Genomic DNA, 24,776 nt, shown 5'->3' with positions numbered 1-24,776 from the left:
GGTCACATCACCAAAGCAATGATTACAATTGGTGCTCTTGTTGGGAGTCTCAACACAGAGGCCGAAACTGAACAGCCATAGAGAAGAAATTAGGAATGACCCCTCTGGGTGGCGGATAAGGCACATTTCTGAAGCAACAGGGTTAAGTTAGTACCACTGTTAGCTAAAGGGAAGCCATCAGTTTACTGTGTGTCAACGTGAGCCTTGAATTTACTTCTCAAGGTGCCTTATATAGTGTGTGTGTACCTCTTCTGGTGTGCATTGGTTTCTCACATAGCAAGCACCTCTTGCCATTCCATGCTGGAGATGTTCTGTTTATATCTTTTAATGCCAAATTTCTAAAAGCGCAGGTAGGATTTGTCATTTCAATATTGCCATCTAATACAGCAAACACATATATTCTCTCTCCATTACAATGCATGCTTTTTGGGGGCATGGACCATCTGTAGGTCATTGCGCATACAGGGGCCTCTATGTGATACCACAGTACAGATAATAATAATAATAAAAAATAATAAATAATCATTAATAATAATTAATATGGCTGAAAGATCCTAAACAGGATTTGGATGATACTGGACTAAGATATCATTTCAGGAGGACTCTTTGCCTCTCACTTTCCTGAAATGCAATGTATTTCAAAACTTCCTGTTTGGAGACCCACATCCGTGGAAGGGCCAGGGTCTGTGCAGCTGAATAGAAAATCAGCAGGAGTAACTGGTTAAACAGAGTGGGAGTGAGGGAGGTGATTTCTGGATTATTTGTGGATGTAGCTGGGTCAAGCAAAATAATAGAAGGGCTAAAGGCCCTTAATACAAAGTCTTTGAACACCAGATCATATAAACAGGGCAGTTCTTGTGCTTTCAAAGCTCTCGAGCCTGATTTCTCAACAGGAAACAGGAAACATCCATCTCTCTGGAGCCTAGCGCTCTTTAAAGCTTTGAGCCTAAATAAGTTCAGATGTGCATTAACTCAGGTGCCTGTGGGAAGTCCATGGCTTCCCTGATGTTACACTCAGCTCCAAGAACAGTGTCAGAAAACTCAGTCTGGAACCTCTGATTGGACTTAATCCCAAGCTCAGCAGGGCTTCCCCATTGGTGTATGACTGGGGCAGGGTGGCTAGGGGCTGGAAAACTGTGTCTGCATCCCTGTCACACCACGTATTCTGGTGATGGTGTTTCAGAAATGACCTGTGTTGAAGCGCGTCCCTTACAATTAAGCACATAAGAATGTGCATACTGGCTCAGACCGAAGGTCCATCTAGCCTGGTATCCTGTCTTCCGACAGTGGCCAATGCCAGGTGCTTCAGAGGGAATGAACAAAACAGGGCATCATCAAGTGATCCATCCCCTTACATGAGGCTATGAACAAAGAACACATTTCCAGGCACATAAACGGGGCTGGAACAATTATTATAGGGAGGGTGCTGAAAGCCATTGAACAAAAGTGTAAACCTTGTGTATGATGGAAGCCATGCATTCAGATGCCATTATTACTTCAAGCCATGGGGTGGTGCTGCACCCCAGCACCTCTAGGTTGAGTCCCGCTGGACACCAATGTACAGATAGTACCCCAAACTGTAGATGTTACTGAAGAACTGGTGCTCATAGTAGAAAGTTTCTCCACAGTTTTAACAGTGGTTTACTTAGTGACAAACTTTCCTAGAGAGGAGAACATGTGCTCCTGTCACTCTCAGAAACATAAAGCATTGACCAATGACAATAAAAATTATTTACAGCTCACAACAATTTGACTCCAGCTGTGTGACTTTTGCACGCCATAATCCGACTTTAAATATGGTTTGTTTGGACTGTGAGGTAACTGTTTTGTCTTAGTTTCTCATTTGTTCCAAGGACCAAATTACACCAGAACAATGGCCGGAGAGGAAATCCGATGAGCTGATTTTGCAGGCTGTTGGAAAATTAATGCCGAGCCAGCAACGGCAAAAGGCAAGGCCTGCATAACCAGCACCTGCTTTTTATCAGCATCTGGAAGAATGAAGGTAATGAGAACATGAATTGCATTGCCTAGTGACTTGAAATGGGCAGCCCTAAATCATTTGCATTGAATGAAGGAAACTATATGGCTTGAATCTACACTAGATAGTTTTGTAGCTGTTTTTCAGGGTTGGGGCAGTTAGCTACTGGTCAGTTCTATAATTTGATACCTCACCAAGTGAACAATAAGAGATTTATTAAAAAAAACCCCATTAGATACATCCATGGTTAACATGCAGTCGTTTGTGTGAATTTGTATTCCCTGTAACTGTTGGCTACCTACAGTTTCATTACATAGTTTTTGAATGTTATCATCTGAAAGCAGGGCTCTTCCTCTTGTTTCTATCTATTTATTATAATTGGATTTAGCAGTGAGGCTAAAGTGATAATATACAGAAGCGGAATGGGACTCTCTGAGCTTCTTTGAGCTTCAAGATGTGCAGAATCTAGCTTTGACCAAAGAATTATACAAGCCAGGCTGCTGCATTTCCTTAGATTGTAAACTGCGAGAGGCAAGGACCTACCTATTCATTGTGTGTTTGTACAACACCTAGCATAGTGGAGCCTGGGTCTGTGACTGGGATCCTAGGCATTATGCTAATACAATATGCTACTAGCGGTAGATATGCCCAAAGGCCTGTGATGGGATGTTAGATGGGGTGGGATCTGAGTTACTACAGAGATTTCTTTCCTTGGTGTCTGGCTGGTGAGTCTTGCCCACATGCTCAGGGTGTAGCTGATTGCCATATTTGGGGTCGGGAAGGAATTTTCCCCCAGGCCTTGGGGTTTTTCGCCTTCCTCTGCAGCGTGGTGCATGGGTCACTTGCTGGAGGATTCTCTGCACCTTGAAGTCTTTAAACCAAGATTTGAGGACTTCAATAGCTCAGACATAAGTTAGGGGTTTGTTACAGGAGTTGGTGGGTGAGATTCCGTGGCCTGCGTTGTGCAGGAAGTCAGACAAGATGATCCTAATGGTCCCTTCTGACCTTAAAGTCTATGATTCTATGATTCTATACAAATAATAAGTAATACAAAATAGCTGAGTTGTGATAAAGAGACAGTGAAGGGAACTGACTCAAGCTTCTGTCAAAGGTATTTGCGAAGGCTAAGGCAGAGCTGGATCAGGCCCTGAATGCATCATAAATCAGCAGTCTGAACTGGCTAACCGCAAAGAAGGACTTTTAAATGATGTCTGGCTACTTAGATGTCAATATACAAACCAAGGTGCTGAAATGTTCCAATCATGTGTGAGTTTTGCACAGATGATTTAGCTTCAAAGCTCTATGCACAGAAATGTAAATGTTTTGGGAGTCATAAAAATAAATCTCATGGAGAAATAAAATGTTCTTGAATTTAAAATGCCAATTCTTCAGGATAGAAAAGAAGCCTTATATCATGGCTCAGGAAAATAAATAATCTGAGAGAAAAATAAAGAAAAAACATCTATTTAACGAAGAGAGAATTTATCTTAGACGTTTCTATGGCGCCCATCACAGTGGTATCTGGAGTATTATTAAAAACAAACAAGCACAGGAATGAATTCTCCCATCTGCCAGGCAGGCTCAGTCCTGTAAGGTGCTGAGTCCTCTGGACCAATCCAACAAAGTACTTATGCTTGTGCCTAAAACCTTACTCATGTGAGTTGTTGCATTCATTCTAAGGGGAGTTCTCACAGACTTAAAGTTAAGTATGTACTAAATTACTTCACTGGGTTGAGCCAGAGTTCTCAGCACCTTGCAGGACTGACCCCGTAATGTAGAAAAGCTAACTATGAACAAGTGATATTGCGAAAATGAAGTCTATTCTTTTGATGATGTAAATCATGTTGAACAGTATAAATAATTAGACTCTTTACAAGGAGGCTAAAATATTCAGGAAGAAGATGCCAACAATTAGCAAACAATCACCAAGGCTCTGGCATCCAATTTCACCCCCTTCTCCCTGATGTAAGGGGGATCCCCCGTTGCCATAAAACCTGCATAGGTGACTACACCACTCACGCCCACCTGGTGTAAGGGGTGTTTTGGTGGTGGGAAAAGGGAGGAGAGGGTGGAGCCACAGTATGACCCTCTAATGGTAGAGCAGTCTTTAGCCAGAGTAATAGCTACTCTCCCTTTTGCTGGGGACAGCTCGACCACTGATCTGGCCGAGCACTGGGAAGAGGAAAGTGGCTTAGAGTGAAAAAGGGCAGTGTTATGACCTGTGGCTGCATACACATAGTGAGGTCATCAGTAGCACCAAAGCTGGGACTTTCAGCCCCACAACTATAGGCCATTTGAGTTAATGGAGAAACATTTTACCTGCACATGAGCTGCAGGCAGTTGTAACTGCTGAAGGCCGCCTAGTAGAGGGGAGGCATGCTCCTATGCCATAAGCTTACACGCCATACCGCTAACAGCATACTGTGCCTTTGTATCAGTACATTTCTCTGCCAGCATGGAAATAAATCCCTGCTGGAACCTTTCCTGATTACTCAGTTGTGACACCATGAATTTCACACAGGTGTGAATACAACTTATGGGAAGGAGGAAAGAGTCTGACATGTTAGACTGGGACAAACAGAGGCTAAATATAGGATCTCTACATGAGACTGTTCTGAAAGATGCCTCAGCCCCTTTAGTAAAGATAGGGAAATACATAATGTAATCTAAATATAATCAGACCCTTTACAAAGCGGCGTGGGCCACAATTTTCTGGAAGAAGGGAAAACTGGCAGTGACCCGTGTCTGGGCCATATGTCCTACTCCCCTAGCTAATCCTACATTGGAAATCCTACAGTGACATTTGCACCCCAGAAGTTCTGCTCCCTCCCCACAAACCCAGTGGAATAATTTGGAAACAGAAGAAGATCTGAGGGCAATAGCAGCAGGAGCAGTGAAGATGAAGTGGCCTAACTGAAGATTCATAGATTCATAGATTCATAGATATTTAGGTCAGAAGGGACCATTATGATCATCTAGTCTGACCTCCTGCACAATGCAGGCCACAGAATTTCACCCACCACTCCTAAAAAAGACCTCACACCTATATCTGTGCTATTGAAGTCCTCAAATTGTAGTTTGAAGACCTCAAGGAGCAGAGAATCCTCCAGCAAGTGACCCGTGCCCCATGCTACAGAGGAAGGCGAAAAACCTCCAGGGCCTTCCAATCTGCCCTGGAGGAAAATTCCTTCCCGACCCCAAATATGGCGATCAGCTAAACCCTGAGCATATGGGCAAGATTCACCAGCCAGATACTACAGAAAATTCTTTCCCGGGTAACTTGGATCTTACCCCATCTAAAAACCCATCACAGGCCATTGGGCCTATTTACCATGAATATTTAATTACCAAAACCATGTTATCCCATCATACCATCTCCTCCATAAACTTATCGAGTTTAATCTTAAAGCCAGATAGATCTTTTGCCCCCACTGCTTCCCTCGGAAGGCTGTTCCAGAACTTCACTCACTTCCATTGGAGTTATTGCCTGGCCATGAATTCTTGATCCACTCTCGAATTATGTATTAAATGTTAACATAATAGCTGGTGGGATTAATGCCATAGTTATTGTTACCCCAACATCTTGAGGTGAGGCTGTACAGCATTTTGGAGTGAGGGGGAGTGAACCTCCCCGCCCGGATCAGCAGACTTGGGCTAGTGGGGCTCACACTAGGACTCTAAAAAATAGGTCTATGAAGCGCCCCCTTCTCCTCCCCGCCCCCCGCACCACAGGCTTCAGAGCCAGAGCGCCAGCCTGGGCTGCAACTTCAAAGCACTGCCTGGAGAGCTATTTCGAGAGGGGAGCCCTGCTAACCTGAGTCTATCGACCCAGGCTGGGAGGCTTGCGCTGGCTCACTCAGAAATGCTGTCTAGACGTAGCCTTATGGTCTCAGGTACAGAAAGTCTTTCCCTTTATCAGTTAAAAGGGGCACATCTATCAGTGCACGTCCTTCACTCCGGGAGCTAGGCATTCCATAATGCCCAGCACCAAGGCTAGTCTGAGTATTCCAGGGTAGTGTTGCCTTCTGTATACTGTGGTTAATGTTTCCATGATCCGTTCTGAAAACCAGGGTTTAATATTTCAGCTGCTCCTAATTATCTCTCTTTGAAACTTGGCTTACGAGTTACCAAACCAGATGCATTTTTCCAAGGAATCCACTAAGCTTTTTTGAAAGTACAGATCAATAAAACAGCAAACAGGATTTCAGACATATTTTCCCTAGATCAAATTTGGAATGTCCAGTTTGGAAAACATAGGAATATGCAAACAAATAGCTTTTTAACATGGACAAGGTCACTGTCTAAGCTGCATCACTCAGCCAGTGCTTAACATGGCTGGGTTGGACTTGGGCTCTGTAACGGGGGATACATTTCCCTCTTCCCACCATCCTTGATCACACCAGAAACTGCTCAGCTCTTCTTTTGGTGTCCACTCCATAAAATTTATTCAAGTCCCCTCCACCCACACCTGTACAGTGCAACACAACGGTTCTAATATCGATGACCTATTGCCTTCAGCCCCCTTTCAGTAGGGCCCTGCCACTGGGAGGAACAGAGATCTCCCTTCCTTGGGATCTCCAGTCTAGGCACAGCTAGCTCTCCCCCTGCTAACACTTTCCCCCTGCCTTTTACCAAGCTAGTTAGCTAATGGGCCAATTAGTTCCTTAATTCACCCAGCCTCTCTGATTAGCTATTTTTCTCTATTTCCTCAATCAGCTGTTGCTGGGGAAACTAATTGAGGCCACTTTGATCAGAGTGCTGACCTAGGCCTCAGCACTCTGTCTCAGGCTCTGAAGAGGAGGGTGGCACTCAGATATGCTTCTACTGTCCTGTACTTTGGCATTAAAGAGATTGCCGCCCCTGCTGTGGGGCAGCAGTAGAGTGTCACAAATTACATCAGAGAGCTACAAGTCAGAGAACTTTTGTTCTTTGTTTCCCAGAATGCTGTGAGGATTTTTCACGACTGTCTGTGTATGGAGTAGCTCAGGCTGTGGAGAGAACTAAAACTAAATGGTTTGGAGCCATTAGGGTAGAGGTTGTAGCTTATTATGGACCCAATTCTGCCACTCTTACTGCATAGCACCTTAGTCCATGGATAGTCACATTGGGACAAATTCTGATATCCTTGCTCATGCCGAATAGCATCTTACTCCATGAGCAGTCCTATTGAAATTGGTGGGGCTACTCCTGGTGCAAGGTATTGCTTACTGTGAATAAAATGATCAGAGTCTGGCGACTGAGTTCAATTGCACTACTTACAGAGTAAGATGCTATGCAATGTAAGTATGGGGGGATAGAGCTAGGTTCTTAATTAGTACCTGTTGTATTGTATACAAAGGCCTTGTGCAAACTTCCATACATCTCTGCCAATCAGTCCCAGAATGCAACTCTCCTGCAGTCTTGATATCTCTTGAGCAAAAGCTATTGCTTGGGCATTTATTTGATATATGTTTAATACAGCTACATTAAAGAGCCATTTGCCTGCAAATGTTTATATGAAGATCAGGGACTGACAAGGAGACTGAGACTGAGTGAGTAGCCATAAGGAGGTCCAGGGGAACAGTGGAAAACTCTGCAAAAGCTTGAGCAAAATTTGGATTTCAGTAGACAGTTTGCAAATGGAGAAAGTCTGGTTACCTATAACCCATGCCTACAAATCATAGCCTGTGTCATGTTAACATTGAATTGCACTGTATTTCAGACCAGGGCTGTCTGGAAAATTAGGGAAATTGATATACATGGACAAAGACTAGCGAGATGATCAGTACTCTTGAATTCTCTGCTGCTAAGAACAAATACCGCCCCCAAGAAGCAGAACAAAGTCCTTAGTTTGAAATACTAATGTTAAAAGTGAAAGACTGGTAACAAGCACCATTTCCTTTCATTTTATATATTTATAGTCATTTCTATGGTCTTCATCACCACTGATTATAGGTGACAGTGTCATGCTGTGGTGACTATAGGAAAGCATATGATGGAGTGAGTGGCTTATAGATAAAAGATATTTTTCTATGACTACTGGCTTGTCTACATGGTGTTTTAGTGCATGGCAAGCCAGGGTGTGAAGCTACACCACCCTAGCTTGCTGCACTCTAACTGGCTGTGTGGACCCTAGTTCCGCACACTTAAAGTTCTGCAGTGCACTTTGACTGACTGCTGAAAGAGCTGAAGGTCACAGTGGACCAAATAGAACTTTTAGTGCACGATAGCAGGCTCCACAAGGCCAGTTAGAGCGCAGGCCAGTATGCCGGAGACTCACACCCTGGCTTGCTGCACGCTAACTAGCCATGTAGACAAATCTCAATGCACGAGAACTCTGACAAGCCTGTGTTAGTTTTGATTTCTAGAAACCCGTAGCTTTGCTGGGGACTTAAAGAAAAACCCATTTCAACCATTTTAAAATGAATCATATTTGTTTTTATTGCAAAAATAGAAGCCTCTCACCAAGCCAAAATATTCTGAGTAGGGAATTCAACACCAAACAAATGACATGTAAAACACTCTTGTGCAACACCTTAAATAAAACGAGAACAGAACCATTAGGGCAGCTGAGTGACACTGGTGGAATGCATTCAGCTTAGAATGGGCCCCTTTCGACACCAGGGTGATCTGACGACTGGAGCATCAGGATACTGAATCCACCTTTGAATTGGCAGGTGTTACTGTCTTGGCTGTCATGCATGTAACCTTCCTGAACACACTGCTATGCATAACACCATCAGAGCAAGGCTTGGCTAGTGCATCATTTCCTCACAAAGCGCTCTCCAAAAGCAGTACTTTTGGGGACGGCATAAAAACAAGGCAGCAGCACCCACTGGTTAACAGTGCCTGTGGGTGAGTTGGATGTTTGGGTAGGGTAGTAGTGAGAACCCCCTGTTTGACTCCACCGTTAGTAGCTAATATTTGTAGAACAGTAGGTATGATGGAAGGAGTGAAATCCTGGCTCCACTGAAGTCAATGGGACTTTTGAAGACTTCTGTGGGGCCAGGATGTCCCTCAAGGTCTTCAGGAAAAGAAAATTTCTTTGGAATGAGTGATTCTAGATGATCATCTATTGGTGAATTATTTACACCAAGCTTCAGCTAAATTTAATTATTTATATACACTGCACAATGCAACAGAACCACACACGTTACATTCAGAAATACACATTTCCTAATATAGAAAATCATCATTGGTTTTTATGGTATAAAAACACAGCAACTAATACATGAAAACAGCCATGGACAAATCAAAGGAACAATTTCCTTAGAATTGTATCTGCATTAATGTTAGACATAAATAATGCATTTATAGCTTATTGACGGTCACTCAGCTTTACCAACAAAGAAATTTGTGCCACTCTTTCAAGCTATTTCATTTTACGAATGATGTATTTTGGCCATATTGCAATAAAACTCAGTTATGTAATATTTTCTTTTGATGAGCCTGTCGTATTTTAGCCAACCTGAAGTTCAAAAAGCTACTCAAGAAACCTAATTAGGGTATGTGGACATCCACTTTATGTAAAAATCATAATTCATCATGCTCTTGACTTGTGAATGTCTGTTGCTAATGTACCATGACAGTAAGTTAGGCTGAGGTACTTACTTGAAAAAGGTTATGTGTAATAATCCTAAAATATACATGGGATGAAACTTTTTCTTTATTTAAATACTGTGTCCTGCTCTGAATCATGGTTTGTAACTCAGGTGCAATTCTAGTTTTTGCCCTGAATGTTTCTGAGCAGTAAATATTTCAATATAAACAAACATTATGGCTGAACATCAGAGCTCTCTGTTTAAAATAGTTGTTTAAAAAGTAAAATTGGTACCACTTTGTCTCTTTGGTGGGCTACTTCTGCCCAGGGGATAGGAAACACAGTGTGGTTCCCTCTTCAGGATTTCCTACACCTTCCTCCATCTGGTGGTGGCAGTGATGGGCCCATCGGGATAGTGGCAGCTGTGCAGCCATCCCTTACTCTCCTCCACCATCATAGATCCTGAACATCCCTGGATCCCATGCAGAGAGGCTTCATCAGGGAGGAATAATATAATGGAGGAACAAACTGTGTCTCTCCTCCCCAGTTCTGGAAGTGAAGGCTAGAATATGGTCCATCTAATAGATACATACATATGCGTTGGACATACTAATTTATGTCTTGTAGTCAGTTTGTAGCCACAGAATATGCCAGAACTACTCCCCACGTCACTTGATGGCTAGTTAATCCTGAGAACTACCATAACTACATAGGCAGAAGCCAGGTAGCAACTAAACGCTTGCTGTGTACGCTAACATAATATATGAGCTCATACTCTAAAAATGCCCTTTTAATAATAGAATATAATAAGTAGAAAGTTTTATGTGATGACTTTATGTATATTACTGGCCTGAGCCAGCTATACCTGCCCATGCTGCATTCTGTAACATCCTAAAGCTGGGCTCCCTTCCATTTTATACAGCTAAATTCATGGCAGATTTTTCTCTGTCTTTTTTCCCCTGAGGCGGCCTGTATTGATGATGGCTTCTGTAATCCAGACTATTTACAATGTTCATAATATTTCTTATGTTCACAGCAATTAAGCAGTCCCCCTTTCAAAAGATGACGACCCCTTTCTTCACTGACTTTGTGGAGGAAACATGAGTCATTACCTTATCTGCCCGCAAAGTGAAACAAAAAACAAACATCCACCACAGGGGAAGTCCACCCCTGTGCAGATGGTCACCACAAAGGCCTATGTATCCCCTTAAATGCCACTTACACCCCCAAATAGGGCATATGTGGGACTTCATTGGTGCGTCAGCCTTGTGCCACTGTCTGTACAGGTATTCATTTCACCTTACATGCACAGGACTAATCCTGCAGGTGAAGGGGGATAATAAAAGTACCAAGAAAGTGTAACTTGTGGGGTTCCACATGGTGGCCAAGTCCACCTGCTCAGAGATCACGGCAGGATCTGGGACTTAGCTAGGTTTTTTGATGTTGTACAAAGAAGCTGTTATGCTGCAAAATGTTCAAGATAAAACAAATGTTAGTCCCGTTATATACAAAGACATCACTGATACAGATATTCCGGTGGGCCGGCAAGATATTACTACAGTGTAAGAAAATAAATGAGTGGGACGTATAAAAATAATCTCATTATTGCAAGCATTTTATATATGGATCATATTATCACTATATTTTAGTCCTGTTTGAAATATGAAGTGATGATGATGTTAATCATGTATCTTGAATGTCTGCCAGTTATTTAGGTATTAATTTCATAATATTTAAAACAGGCAGAGCCAAATTCTGCCACTGAAGTCAATGGGAATTACCTCTGTGTAACTCAAAATGTACTGAACCACAATTGGACCCTGAAGAAGCCTTTCCCATAATAATGGAGCCTTATGTGGGTGTTGGCAATGAGGTCTTCTAGGATGGAACAGCCAGAGCACTGAGAAAGAGACTACTTTATATTGTCACCACCCTTTTAGCCACTGGCAGCATTGCCTTATGGGGCTTTTCTCTTGGCAGGGGGAGTGGGAAGGGGGGAAGAGTGCCTCTTCTGTGGAAATATCTCAGGAATCCTGCAGATTCCTCACCATATAAACAGGGCATGTGTTCTGCTTCCAAAGATCTCTACCCTGGTTTCCTGCAATTTCTTCATGGTTACAAGATAGGGGCAGGAGTGAGAGCAGTGGACTGGCTGAACTTAGCGGCATGATCCCCTGGTTCCCTGAGAAGGAGTTAATATAGCTGAGTGACCACTAGGGGACCTGGAAACATTAGCACAGCTCTTACCAGGGGAAAGGACACCAGCATGCAGGAGGATGTTCTCTGGGGGGCCAGCTGTGCACAGAAGGCCCAGAGTTGGAGGTGTGTAAAGGTGAGTTTTACAACATCTATGCACCCTGATCTCTCCCCCATTTCCAACTTACATTGTGTGTATGTTGGCAGAACTTTGGATTACGCCCTATATAGTTAAGAGTACATACATATGTATATACTAGCTAGAGTTTTTATAGTTTTTATTTGTGGCCTGTGCCCTGCAGTGTAAATTGCTTCCAAATCTACTTTTGGATGCTGCTTTAATTAAAAAAACCAGTAAGTGAGTTACAGGTAGATAGATGCCATCATTTATTTCGTTTCTGAATGTTTTTGGACTACTTGCTCAATACTTTCTCCCTAACTTTGTTGAAAATGTGCATCCTTAATTTATATACAGTAAAACCTCAGAGTTACAAACACCTCAGGAATGGAGGTTATGCGCAACGCTGAAATGTTGATAACTCTGAACAAAACGTTCTGGTTGTTTTTCAAAAGTTTACAACTGAACATTGACTTAATACAGCTTTGAAACTTAATTATGAAGAAGAAAATGCTGCTTTTCACCATTTAAATTTAAATAAAACACGCACAGAAATAGTTTCCGTACCTTGTCAATCTTTTTTCAAAAACTTTCCCTTTTTTTAGTAATTTACATTTAACACAGAACTGTACTTGCTTTTTTTGTTTGTTTGTTTTTTTGGTCTCTGCTGCTGCCTGATTGTGTACTTCCAGGTCCAAATGAGGTGTGTGGTTGATTGGTCAGTTTGTAACTCTGGTCTTCGTAACTCTGAGGTTCTACTGTAATGTAATTTGTTAAAGCATTAGTATGAAAAACTTGTTTGGACCATATTATCTAGTAGGTGTTAAAATAAATCTCCAAAGAATTTGTACTCTTGACATACATCAGACAGGAGTGCACAAGTGGAATTAACAGTAGGCAATAAAATGTGGAAATTCTGGCTGTACAGAAGAAATGATTTCCATGAAAAGGTGTATGATTTCTGGCTGATGCACAGATGAAAGAGCAAAGAGAAATGGAAGACAAAGAGGAGAAAAATGCAGAACAGATCACAAAAGGTGTGTGTTTGCAGTGTCCCAGGGTATGAGAGAGACAATGTAGGTGAGGTAATATCTTTTATTGGACCAACTTCTGTTGGTGGAAGGTACAAGGTTTTGAGCTACACAGAGCTCTTCTTCCAGTCTGGAGAAGGAAGCAGAATGTCTGAGGCTATGGCTACACTACAGTTTAATGAAGTTGATGTTAGCACTGTAGTGTCCAAGAAGTGGATCTCTTGTGTGGACTGGTCCAGGCTGAGGTTGATGGTGGGATGGAAATTGTTGAAATCATGGTGGAATTATGTTGTTCAGGGGTGTGAATTAGCCACCCCCACTGAGCAAGATAACTTATGCCGATTTACACGCCTGTGTGGATGGCACTATGTCAGCAGGAAAGCATCTCCTGTGGACATAGCTACTGCTGCTCACGGGGGCTGGAGTAGTTAACCTGATGTGAGAGCTCTCTCCTGTTGGCTTAGAACGGCTACACAGAGAGCTTACAGTGGCACAGGTGTATCAGTGCAGCTGTGCTGCTGTAAGCTCTCTAGTGTAGCCATAGCCTGAGTTAAATGCAAGCTGGATTAGCATGAGGTAGTCACTTGAAGTGGGCAATTGAGGGTTAGATTGTTATGTATAAAGGGCTGAAGTGGACAGTTAAGGATAGCTGGCAGCAGCGTTACAAATTGCAATGGGCCATAAAACCAGTGTCCCTGTTAAGTCCAAGGCTTTTGGTTTCTAGCGGAGCTATGAATGTAAGTTCCCGGGCATGCCTTTTGAAGGTGTTGTACCAGCTTCCCTTGAGGACAAGTATTGAAAGATCAGAAATTGAGTGATACCTTTGTGAAAAGGGTTTTTGTCTTTTATCACTTTTCTGTCCCAACTTATATTTAGTTCAGACATGCTGCTTCCTTCCCCAGAGCCGAAGAAGAGCTCTGTGTAGCTCAAAACTTGTGCCTTCCACCAGCAAAAGTTGGTCCAATAAAAGATATTACCTCACCTACCTTTTCTCTCAAAAGGCGTTTGGGTAAAGCATGGCCAGTGGTGTCTTGTAACACTCAGGTTACACCCTCTCACATGGCTGATGTTACACAATATAACCAAATGCAACCGTCTATCAAACTATAATATATCTGTGCCCTGTTAGAGAGAGTGTCTTTTTACCCCTTTCAACTCTTAATAGAAGAGAACATTCATGTTCTGGGCAAAATTCTCAAACTTGAGCACCTAATCTACATCCACAAATGACATGAAGGGTAATCAGACATCTTACTGCAGAAGAGAGAGATCCTCTCTCCATCCTGAGACTTCATGCACAATTTAACAGGTGGTTTAAAACTCTGATGCACAGCTACACTGTACTAAGTTGAGGGAAACATGCTAATCTTTATTTTTCAACGTTGAGAGGTATTTTCCCTTTTAAGGTTTTTCTCTGGTCCTGAAAGAGGTGCTGGCTGAAGATTCAACCCAGAGGTGCTTATACATAAATAGTCCATCTAAAAGTATCTGTACAATACCATGCTGCACAGAAATATCTGGAGTACATGTAAAATGTTTACTTTTATATTAAAGGTACTTTTAATTACAACCTCTGCCAAATATGGCAATGTCAGAGAACAGCACAGTGTTTCTGGCAGTGGATATGAATTTAGGACTGTTAAGGGAATTATATTTTGCCTGTATAGACACACAAGAATGTGGCTGTATGCTTTTTTTTTTTTTTTTTTTTGGGAGGTGGAATGTGAGCTCCCCTCAGAGCTGGCCTCAGACTGTCAGCTTCTTTGGAGATCTTGCCTCCACACCCTCAGCTCACTTTGTAAATATTTTGCTATGGCCATAATTGTGCCCCCTCTGCACCTTGGAACGCAAAGGTCCCAGTGCTGCTGTGATTGTAGGTAGTAGCAAAACTGCCATTGATTTCAATGTGATGGTTAGGATTGGGCCCAAAAAGCACAAGCTCTGGAATTTAGGCTCCCCCTGAACAGTCCATTCGAAGGATGAGAGCCTTCTGTGCCCCCTCCCATGAATAGAGAGCCAGAATCCGGCCCTAAATTTGGTAAACTATAATTGGGTTGGAGTCAATTACTGTTCCATGCATATGCATACAAATTTCCATAGGAGTCAGTAATAGCCAATCCTATATGCTTGCCTGTATCATGAAGACATAGCTGAGTTACAAAAATGCAAAGCACTCAAAATTAGGATATCTTTATTTTGTTAGTTTTTAAAATTTATATAATTGAAAAGAGCCAAACATTGTTTTTCGTTAATACTTGTAAGGGGAAAAAAATATAAGAACAGGAATGCGCTGAGATTTTTGCATCCCAGAACAAAGTTCTATCCCAGAGCAAAGTTTTATTGCCAAGTTATAAACACATGAAAATGGGGAGTTTGCAGTGGAAATGCTGGCAAACCTTTAATTAAGGCAGCGCTGCTGCTAGTTGTTATAAGGTGGAGCAAGCCATTTCCCCCAATTGTGCTGTATTTTTTTTTAACTGAAATGTATTTCTTAGGCATTTAAAAAGGACCAAATGAAAATACAGTCTCAGCATTCCATGCCATGATTTTTTGAATTTGTGTTTAGTTTCTGTACCTAATAAAGAAGAAGAACGAGAACCTTTCTGCTTGATTTAGCTATTCAAACAAACCAGCTGTACAAACACTTCTAAGCCAGGGCCAACATTAAGTGAAATGAGTTGTTATACAAGGGGATGGGGTTTCAGAGGAGAGGGGTCCTACTAAAGTTCTTGGTATAGGTTGTGTCTTCCCTGAAACTACTTTTTAAACCCATTGACTCAAATTTTCCTGCAGCTTTTTGACACTCGAGTACGAAATGTGCTAAAATAATAAACATTTCTAAAGGCTGGATTTGCTCATGCCAAGAAGTTGCTATTGCTTGGTCATAGAAGGGTTCTCACCATCATTGTCATGGAGACTTCAGTGCTTTCTCTCAAGCACAGAGGTGAAATTCACTGCACCTTTGTAATGCCTTAGTAATCAGACTGTATGCAGGTGCAGGAAAACGCCACCGAGGGGTTGAAATTCTCCCCCTCAAACCCCAACATAAACAACAGCCCCTTCAACACTGCTGCAATTATTCCAGCCTAGTGAGTCAATTATCAATTGCAGTTCCTCTGTACCATTTGTAGAATTGGAGAATCTATGTACATATGACTCTGGCTTGAACCCATTGCTGCTTTCTGTGCAGGCCTCGGTGATGCTGGCATGGTTATAATGTCTGTAGCATACATGGAGCATGAAGACACCTCTGGAAAGAATATGCATATGAAGTAGGCCGGGGTGGGAGAGTTGGATTTTCTGTTTCAGGAGAAATTCCACTATTTTAATATTTTTTTTCCATTCCAAAATGGAACAAAAAACTAAACTTAAGTTTCCGACATAACAAAATTCTAATTTTTTTTTGTTTCAGGTCAATTGAAATACTTTTTTTGTGGCAAGAGCAAAACATTTGGTTCAAATTTTGACCTTTAAACTTTTAAATTCTTTTTATATAAAACCCCCCCGCAATTAATTTAGTATTGAAAAAAATCATTTGTAAATTAAAAAAATCAAAACCTTCCATTCTGAAAGTGTCAGAATGGGATGTTTCAACCTTATCAAAATGCCTCCTTTTGCCTTTGTTGTTTTGATGAAATTTCATCAAAATCATACATTTTTCAAAACATTTTAATTTTGATGAACATGGCTGTTCCCATTGTTTTGATGAAAACTTTCTGGACAGCTCTAACCTGCAGTCCTCATGTGAAGCTAATATTGAATTAAATAGATCTGTAGGCCAGATTCTCTGCTGATGAAAATTGTTGTAACTCCACTGACATCACTCAAGCTACTCTGGCCCACACCAGAATGTGAGATTTTCATCACATGAAGAGAAAACCAAGATCCTGAAGTTTGTTGCTCCAGCTGAGTTCATGAAGTAGAATAAATCAATGAATGAAGAAGCCAAAACATGACGTTCCCTTAAAAAAATATGTCACTAGTGTACTTTACGTGAATATAACAGACTCTGAAAAACAATTTGTACATATAAGTTACACAAGCATTTATCAGACCTTATGAATTATGTACATTTCTATTACGATAATCTATTTCCTGTAGTTAGAAATTAAGTACACCTGCTGGAGCCCTACTGGAAAGTACAATATGCATCAAAAATGTTCAGAAATATAAAATTCATAGTAAAGCTGCCTTGTTTTCTTTGATTATTAAATCCTCCATCGACCATGATAGCTCACTAGCAAAAGTAGAAATAGCAATACACAAAACACTCTTGTCCGAAAAAAATACCTTCCTTTGTACAGTCAGCAAAGCAGACACGTTCAGTGGTCTCCAACCTAGGTTTTTCACTGTGTGAATGGACAGGACTATATTTTCTCCCCAAATACAACACTGGATTAAATAAACTCTGAATTCCACTGTCAGTGAACTCATTCTTGAAAGGTCATTTTGTAGGAAGATGTGGTCCCAATATGTGTGTTGGAATGAAGAGGTTAGCACAGTTAGGTACAACCAGTAGTCCTCCATGTCAATTTTACAGGTGAACCGAAAAGTTTTGGGGCTCAATCCTGCTCAGAATGTTTAAAATCTCTCCCATATCAGCAAGCATGTGATTCATGTCTGTGAAGCGGGTCCACAGGGTCTGTGCACTATTTAAGTCCCATTCAAATACCTTAGGGCCTCATCCAAAGCCCATTTAAGTCAATCGGAATCTCTTCATTGACTTCAATGGCTGTGGATCAGATGCTCAGTGCTTGAGTGTTGCACAGGCCTTGTGTGAGCTTAACGAACTAATTTCACCTGGAAGTTCAGAATGTGAACTTGATCCTGCAGTTCTTTCTCCTCACAATTCTTCCTGCAGGATTAGACCCTCTACTTGGAGAATTAAGAGCTACAAATGCATTGACATTGTAAAGCAAAGTGCTGGATTTGAAATATTTTCCCTCCTTTACTTACCTGGCAAGCTCTGAGGTTAGAACTCTCAGAACTAATTATAGTTTAGGCAATCGAAGCACTGCTAAGAGTAGAGCAAAATTACTTGTTTATGCCTCAACCAAGTCTGTGATTCTTGCAGGGGAAAAACAAATCTTGGATGGAATCTCAATAAATAAAGTAAATAAAGAAGAAAGGGAGTTTAAAATATATTTGTGACTAGCTGGTGCCTCTGCAGAAGTCACTGGTTAGTGGAATTGTGACATCAGAGATAGCATTTCCTCGTCCTTTTCTTCCTTCTCCTTTCCAGTCCCTACTTCCCTGGTTCTCCCTCCTTTCCCTATCCCTTCTCCTCCTTGAATCCCAGAGATGGGATTGTGACACAAGTGCTAAATCAACCTTCAAACAACTCATGGCTGAATGCTGATATTGAGATAGCTAAGTGAAGCAAGTGACACCAAAGACAGGAGTAGGTGGGTCTGTGGCATCAGAGGTATGTGACTGTCTCCCTTCTGTTTTCATTCCTTGGGCCTGAGGCTGGTAGAATTTTGCTGACAAATATACGTGGATCACACAATAGGTAGAAGTGGAGGCAAACAGAATGAATGGCCTCTTTCTGGCCTATCTTCAAAGGTGCCAAATAACTGGTTAACCTAATAAAAAAGTCAAGACCTCATTGTACAAATACTAGTTGTTGGCTTTAACTTACCCAACTACATGAAAACCAGAGGGGAAACAGTGATACATTTCACTGGACATCCTTTCAGATACTTGGGAACTTTATATACAAGTTAAATTCTATAGGCAAAAAGTCCTAGGACTTGCAAGCACCTAGAACTAGAACTGGGTGAATAATAGGTTTTTTGGTTCACTTGCAATTCTGGGGGAAAAAAACAGATTTTTAAAATATTTTTCACTGAATCAAAAAATTAAAAAGATAAAAATATATGATTCAGGTCAAACAAAATATTTTGTTCAACCTGAAACATTTTATTGTTTTTATTTCAATTGAGCATTTAAAATTTTTTAAAAATAAAATTAAAAGGAAATTTCTACACAATCTTTTTGAATAAAATAATTTAAATATTTAATTTAGAAAATGTCAAAATGAAACATGATTTTAAAAATATTTTAGGGGTTTTGTTAACTGAAACAATTCAAAGAAACTGACATAAATTCATGGAATGTTTTGGTGTCACTGAATCTGCATATTTTGCAGAAAATAAAAGTTTAGCATAAGAGATTTTGTCAAAAATGTTTGCCAAGCTCTACTCAGAGCTGCCCAGGCACTGGTCCTATCAATTTGCAAGGACTTTTACATTCACCTTTGGAAAGAAATTGTAGCTATTTTACTCAGCCCAATGGTGTGTAACGGTCATTTGACACTGGCAATAGAGGAGCCTTACAGCTATAAATAAGTTACTCCTTGGCTGTAAGACTCATTTAACAATCATAAAAAGACCTTTAGTGTTTAATAATTACATAAAATATTGACTTTCTAATTATGAATATTTCTTTGGCTGTGACACTGGTATAAACTAGTTCCTCATCTCTTCCACTGGCCTCCTTTACTGCCAGCACGCAACTTCATTAGACAGACAAATGTTCACCAGCGGCAGGCTCAGTGTGTTAACAGCAATTAACAAAATCTTAATTTCCAAATACATTTCACAGTTTATTCATAGTGCAAAATTTGTTCCTTACTTATCAGATTGCTGGGTGGAGTATTATGGCTACAGGTTTCCTATGAATGAATATTATCGAGCAACTAGCATAGCTTGAAAAAAAAATTTTTTTGAGATTTTTCCAGGACTTTCATGAGGCTCCCAAAGACGTATTTTGTTTCTCTACTGATGCTTATGCCTACTAGTGTTGAATGTTTTTAATGCAATAAATAGTTTACCTTTGTTTCTGTTGTGCACCTGATGTCAGGAGGGTAATTCTGTATGAGATCCTTTTGAGCTAAGGATTTGAATACCTTGGAATGACAGGTTTCTCTTCTCCCCCACCCCCAAGTGCAAACATTTCCAGGAAAGCAGCAGAGCTGATTAAAATGAAAACAACAACAGATTCCAAGCCCGTTACACCTAATGAAAGATGATCGTTTAAAGTCTAGGGTGAAAGAAAGTTATTTAAAGCAACAAATGCTGAACAATTCCAATTGGTCGTTAGTTAGTCCAGTCTGGAAACTGAACACTCCTTGCTATGAACTAATCCATTCTTCTATATCTGCTATGGGATACCTTGAATTGTTACGACTATTGAATCTGTGTGTCATATGGCAAGTAGCAGGGACTGTGGAAAATCCAAATGTTTCACTGAATAGTTCCGTTCTCAGCCCTGTTTCTAAAAGCAGCATGCTGTAGTAGTATCAAATACTATATCCACCTCTCTCAGGCAGACTCTCGCTGGGCCATCACTGGCCGAAGCTGATGCTTCTATAGTTCGCGTATGATGTGTTCTGTTTAGCACTCTCTCACAGTGGCACTCAAGTCTGAACTCCTCCCTTCGCCCCACCCTGCCATGAACAGAATGCAAAATGACCTGTTAGTCTTGTTTTCCTCTGAGCTAGGCAGACGTCTCTCCAGATTTTAATGCAACGAGTTCAGAGTCATCTATGTATTTTCCATTTAACTGTTCGTTGGTGGAATCGTGATGATACAGATAAACTGGGACCTCGGTGATAGATGTTGCTGTGTAGGAGGTAGATCGCGTAGAGCAGTGCTCGCGTCGTCTTTGCCCCCATTGGGTCTTATACTGCATCCATTGCCTTTTTAGAGCGCCCTGTACCTGCAAGGGGAAGCCAAGCAATAGTTTTATCGTTATTATTAGTCGATGGAGTTGGCTGGGATTTGAACTGGCATAACAAGGCACAAACTGGCTCCCTTCCCTTTTTTTATTATGCTGGAAATTCTACTTTCCAATATCAACCCAGTGCCATGGCTTTTCACCGAATGTTTATTTTAATCTCCTTGTGTCCACCTTGCTTTGAGGTTAGAACTGGTTGAAAAATATTCAAGAATAGTTTTATTCAGGGTGAAATGTTCTCAGTGCAGAGAGCCAGCACACAGTGCTTAAGTAAAACTTCAGCAGTAAAGCTTAAGTGGTGTACACTCAGGACATTTTGCCCCAGCGAAACTAATCATGAATAGTAAAACTGAAGCAATGCAGAGGCCTTGGTGCTGGCCTGCTGCCCGCCGGTGGTTTTCATCCTTCGTACATACACCATCACGGGGAGGAGGAGAACGCAATTCCCTCAGACAGCTGATTTCAGACTCGGCCTATATAAACCATGCAGAGGAATACCAAACCTCCTTAACATCTTTACTGGCCATTCCCAGGCTTTGGGTCCAGGCACGAAGGAGTGAATGGGGTACTCGCCTGCTTGCTCCCTCCCCAAAGCAGGTGTGTGGAAAATAAGAGAGGAACAGACAAAGACAGAGTGTTGGGGTGGGTAATAATTTACTGCAACAATGTGATGTAAATAACTGCACTGGGAGCAAGCAGGTGAGGAACTGAGACATATGGATGTGTTCCGGGGTCACAGTGGTCCAGGGTGGTACAGATTACATACCACTCTTTCCTCAGGGCTGTGTCTAAACACACAGACTAGCCTTAAGATGGGGTGTACTTTTGACTTAGGTAGCAACATTTAAGTATCGTTGATATCCCTGGTAATGCCCTGAATTCTAATACATTTTATTAGTTCATAGACAGTAAATGTCACCCACACACAAATAGCAGCAGCAGCAGCCTCTGTACCTCTCTGGTGGGCTGTCGTGTCATAGAAACGTGAGGCTTCATTAGGCACTGCTAAAACTGTGAGATGCTTACAAAGCGTATAGTGGGTTACGTCACTATGCTAGGAAGGGATATGTCAGTGGCTTGCAACTTTGTATTTTTAAGCCAAGGGCCAAGCCGAGTGATCCTAAAAATCCTTCCTCATGCAAGTAGTTGGACTTCAACAGGACTACTTAACGCATAACAAGAACGACAGCCATATCATCTCTTTGCTGTAGTCCAGTTGAAGACAATGTGGTTAGAATTGTTTTCAGCTGGAGAAGTGTTGTTTTTATTTACTCTCCCATAACTCAAGAATGGCTGAATGTATTTTTGCTAGAGGCCAAGCACAGAGAAAGCCTAGGTTTATACTGGAAACCACAGTGCATCCTGACTTGTAAGGGGCATGACCAAAGTTTATTATGGTAATGCTAAGGGGAATGAGCTGCATTAATGAGATTTTAGTATCATGCCATTGCAGAAATTCGATTAGTGAAAAGGATCTCCGGTATGATCTAATGTGACAAGGCATTGCTAATACAGCAGCAAAGTTGTAGTACAGAACTGTAGGTAAGTCCTGTATGAATTTCAATTACTTAATGAGCAGCTTTCACCCTTACAGTGGTTCATATCGCGTGTAAATGCAGTGTTTCACATCAGTGAAACCCACAGAAAGGGACCAAGGGAAGCAATCTTTGCAAGGATTCATTCAGAGAAGTTCCCCACATCATTCTGTGGGGCAGAAGGAGATAGGGTTTCCCACCCACCCATGGGGAAAGGTCTAGAGGACAGTCCTTGAAACCTGTTGGATCGGAGGGAGGCCAGGGCAAGCTTTGTAGAAACCTTGTTTCTCTACACTGGCTCTAGCCACCAGCAGCCCCTTTCCCCCCTTACTAGGGTGATCAGACAGCAAGTGTAAAAAATCAGGACAGGGGGTAATTGGCGCCTATATAAGACAAAGCCCCAAATATCTGGACTGTCCCTATAAAATTGGGACATCTGGTCACCCTACCCCTTATCTACCTTGGAACACAACTTCATTGGGGTTGCACTGTGAGCAGGGACCATCATTGCCCTGGAGGCTACTGGAGTGTGGTTGGTGCTCTGCAGAAAAGATGATTTGGAGTTTACCCTTTCTGAGTAAGCTCCAGGTGGCTGGAAGGAGGAGGAGGATGTGTCCCCTGGTCTTGCTCCTGGCCCTCCTATGTCTTTCCCCTCCACTCTCCAGGAGGATCCCAGGACGAGTGAAAAGGCCCCTGTGGGTCCAGAGTGGGAGGGAATGCTGCTGCAGAGGGTGGGTGGGCCCCTCATGCACCCTCAAGCTGCTTCTACTCATGTTGTGGTCTGAGGTTGCACCAGGATAAATGCAGGCTGGGGACAAACATGGCTTAAAGAAGAGAGGCCTGATCATAGTATGAAGAGCTGCACAATCTACTGTGAGTAGCAGCTCATCTTGGTCTCAACAGGGGGTAATACTTTGGTTGTGGGGAGTTTGGAAGAGTGCAAGCATTCCTCTCCCGATTCAACCCAGGGTTAAAACTGCTATGAATTAAAATGAATAAACTCTATGTAGTACCGAGTGCATGAGGTTAAAGAATATATGTTTTTAATTCTTCACTGGCCTTTAGTTTATGAGATTTGTAGCTGCACTTACAAATTGAGTTCAACTGTATTTCTGTGCTAACGCCAAGGAATAGGGAACTGATTTCAAAGATCATATCCTCTGCTAATTAAAACTATCCATATGCAGATTTGAAATGTGTTAGCCACATGACTGTGCTTTTAAAAATCATGTGCGTGACATTAATATGTTAATAATCAAAGAGATTAATCAGCTGGGTGTTACACCACAATGGTGTGTGAAATAAACCAAAGTCTAAGTAAAGAGGAAGTTTGGGCTCACTTTATTCTTCAGCTCTCTGAAATGTTTTCTGTTCTCTGCCAGCCATTCACACCTCTTTGGCAAGAAAGACCTTTGGCTATATTTTCAAACAGACTTTCCATTTTCTTGGCCAACCTTCCAGTCTAGAAGTAACCTCAGAACTGGAAGTATGGTCTAATGAGCAGGCTAACGCAGAAAGCTCATGCCATCTGTATAGTATTGTTGTTGTAGAGAGGTACCGCAGTGCTGCTGGACATTGTCCCATCACAAGAATAACGTTCTGCAGTCATGGGTGGGTCCAGCTCTCAGCTTCGGGAACTGAGAAAATCATCCCCATAATTTACACATTCACTTTCTTCTTTTCCAATTAGTTAAGACATCAGCAATGTACAATGGCTTCTTATTCAGTGTCTTGGCGAACAGTGCTGTAGGCTGGGCTTGTACAGAATGGAGGAAAATAATTTGCAGTGAGGAAGTGAGTGTGTGGCTTGCTGCAAATACTGATGTGAAAGGCTAATAAGTCTTGTGAGGTTTTGGACAAACATCATCTGCTTCTGCCTTGAAGTGAACGATGCAGCAGTACAAAGTAAATCATTGACGAGCGGAACTTCTGTCACATTAATGCTAAGTCCCTACCTCTGTCATAGTATGTTTTTCCATGAAATATCACTCTGCGTTCTAGTCACTTGGCAGTATTTGGATACACAGATCTGGAAATGGTCTCTCACGAAGCCTGAGGACTGTGGCTTTAATCTATGCTGTGCATTCGATCCAAGCTGCAGCATGAGCTCCAAGAGGAATTCTAGTTGACTCAGCCAGAATTCTCCAGAAACCCAGGAGGGAACACATGCTGGAGTGGCAACATTGCCTACCTCTGGGAGAGGACAGCAGATGCTCCTTTCAATGCCAGGCCAACTCCAAGGACCAGTGTGGGGGGATCTCAGGCTGTCCCTTTCAAACCCCTTTTTTGGGGTGCCTAGTGCTGCCACTGATGCTAGCCAAGGGCAGTATCTCTGCTCTTTACCAAGATTATGGCCTTGAAACCCCTCTGTCTTCCCTTGTGCACCTGAAAGAATAACTGGAATTTGGAATAAAGTGATTGAGGACAAAAAGGAGGCGAGGTGTAGACACCACCTTTCCAGAAAGAGAAAATGTCTGAAGATTAATAAGGTCCCTAACTGAATCTCTATAGAACACTGTAGGCCCACTGCTGCTGTCTGTTTTCAGGCAAAACTCCCATTGAAATCAGTAAGAGTTCTGGCAGAGGAAGGACTGCAGCACTGACCTCTATGGAGACAGCTTCTCACTTCCAGGTGTTAGACCTGTCACCCTACCCACTG

At 41.8% G+C, this 24,776-nt stretch overlaps 1 protein-coding gene across 5 annotated transcripts in view; it reads right to left on the bottom strand.

Annotated features, from left to right (window-relative positions):
• Positions 1–8,394: 8,394 nt before the first annotated feature.
• The window catches only part of CALCR (calcitonin receptor), a 277,001-nt gene continuing 260,619 nt past the window's right edge, over positions 8,395–24,776 (bottom strand). For 4 of the 5 annotated variants that reach the window (XM_073333934.1, XM_073333936.1, XM_073333937.1 and 1 more), the window contains 2 exons: positions 20,319–20,564; positions 8,395–12,569 (listed from right to left, as the gene is read on the bottom strand). In XM_073333934.1, the coding sequence (XP_073190035.1) occupies positions 20,343–20,564 (222 nt within the window). In that variant the 3' untranslated portion in view covers positions 8,395–12,569; positions 20,319–20,342. The remainder of the gene's footprint in view (positions 12,570–20,318; positions 20,565–24,776) is intronic. The other variant, XM_073333935.1, reaches the window with a different exon arrangement.

This window comes from Lepidochelys kempii, chromosome 2, assembly GCF_965140265.1.
Source record: "Lepidochelys kempii isolate rLepKem1 chromosome 2, rLepKem1.hap2, whole genome shotgun sequence".
NCBI lineage: Eukaryota > Metazoa > Chordata > Testudines > Cheloniidae > Lepidochelys > Lepidochelys kempii.
This window is presented reverse-complemented; position numbering and strand designations above follow the sequence as displayed.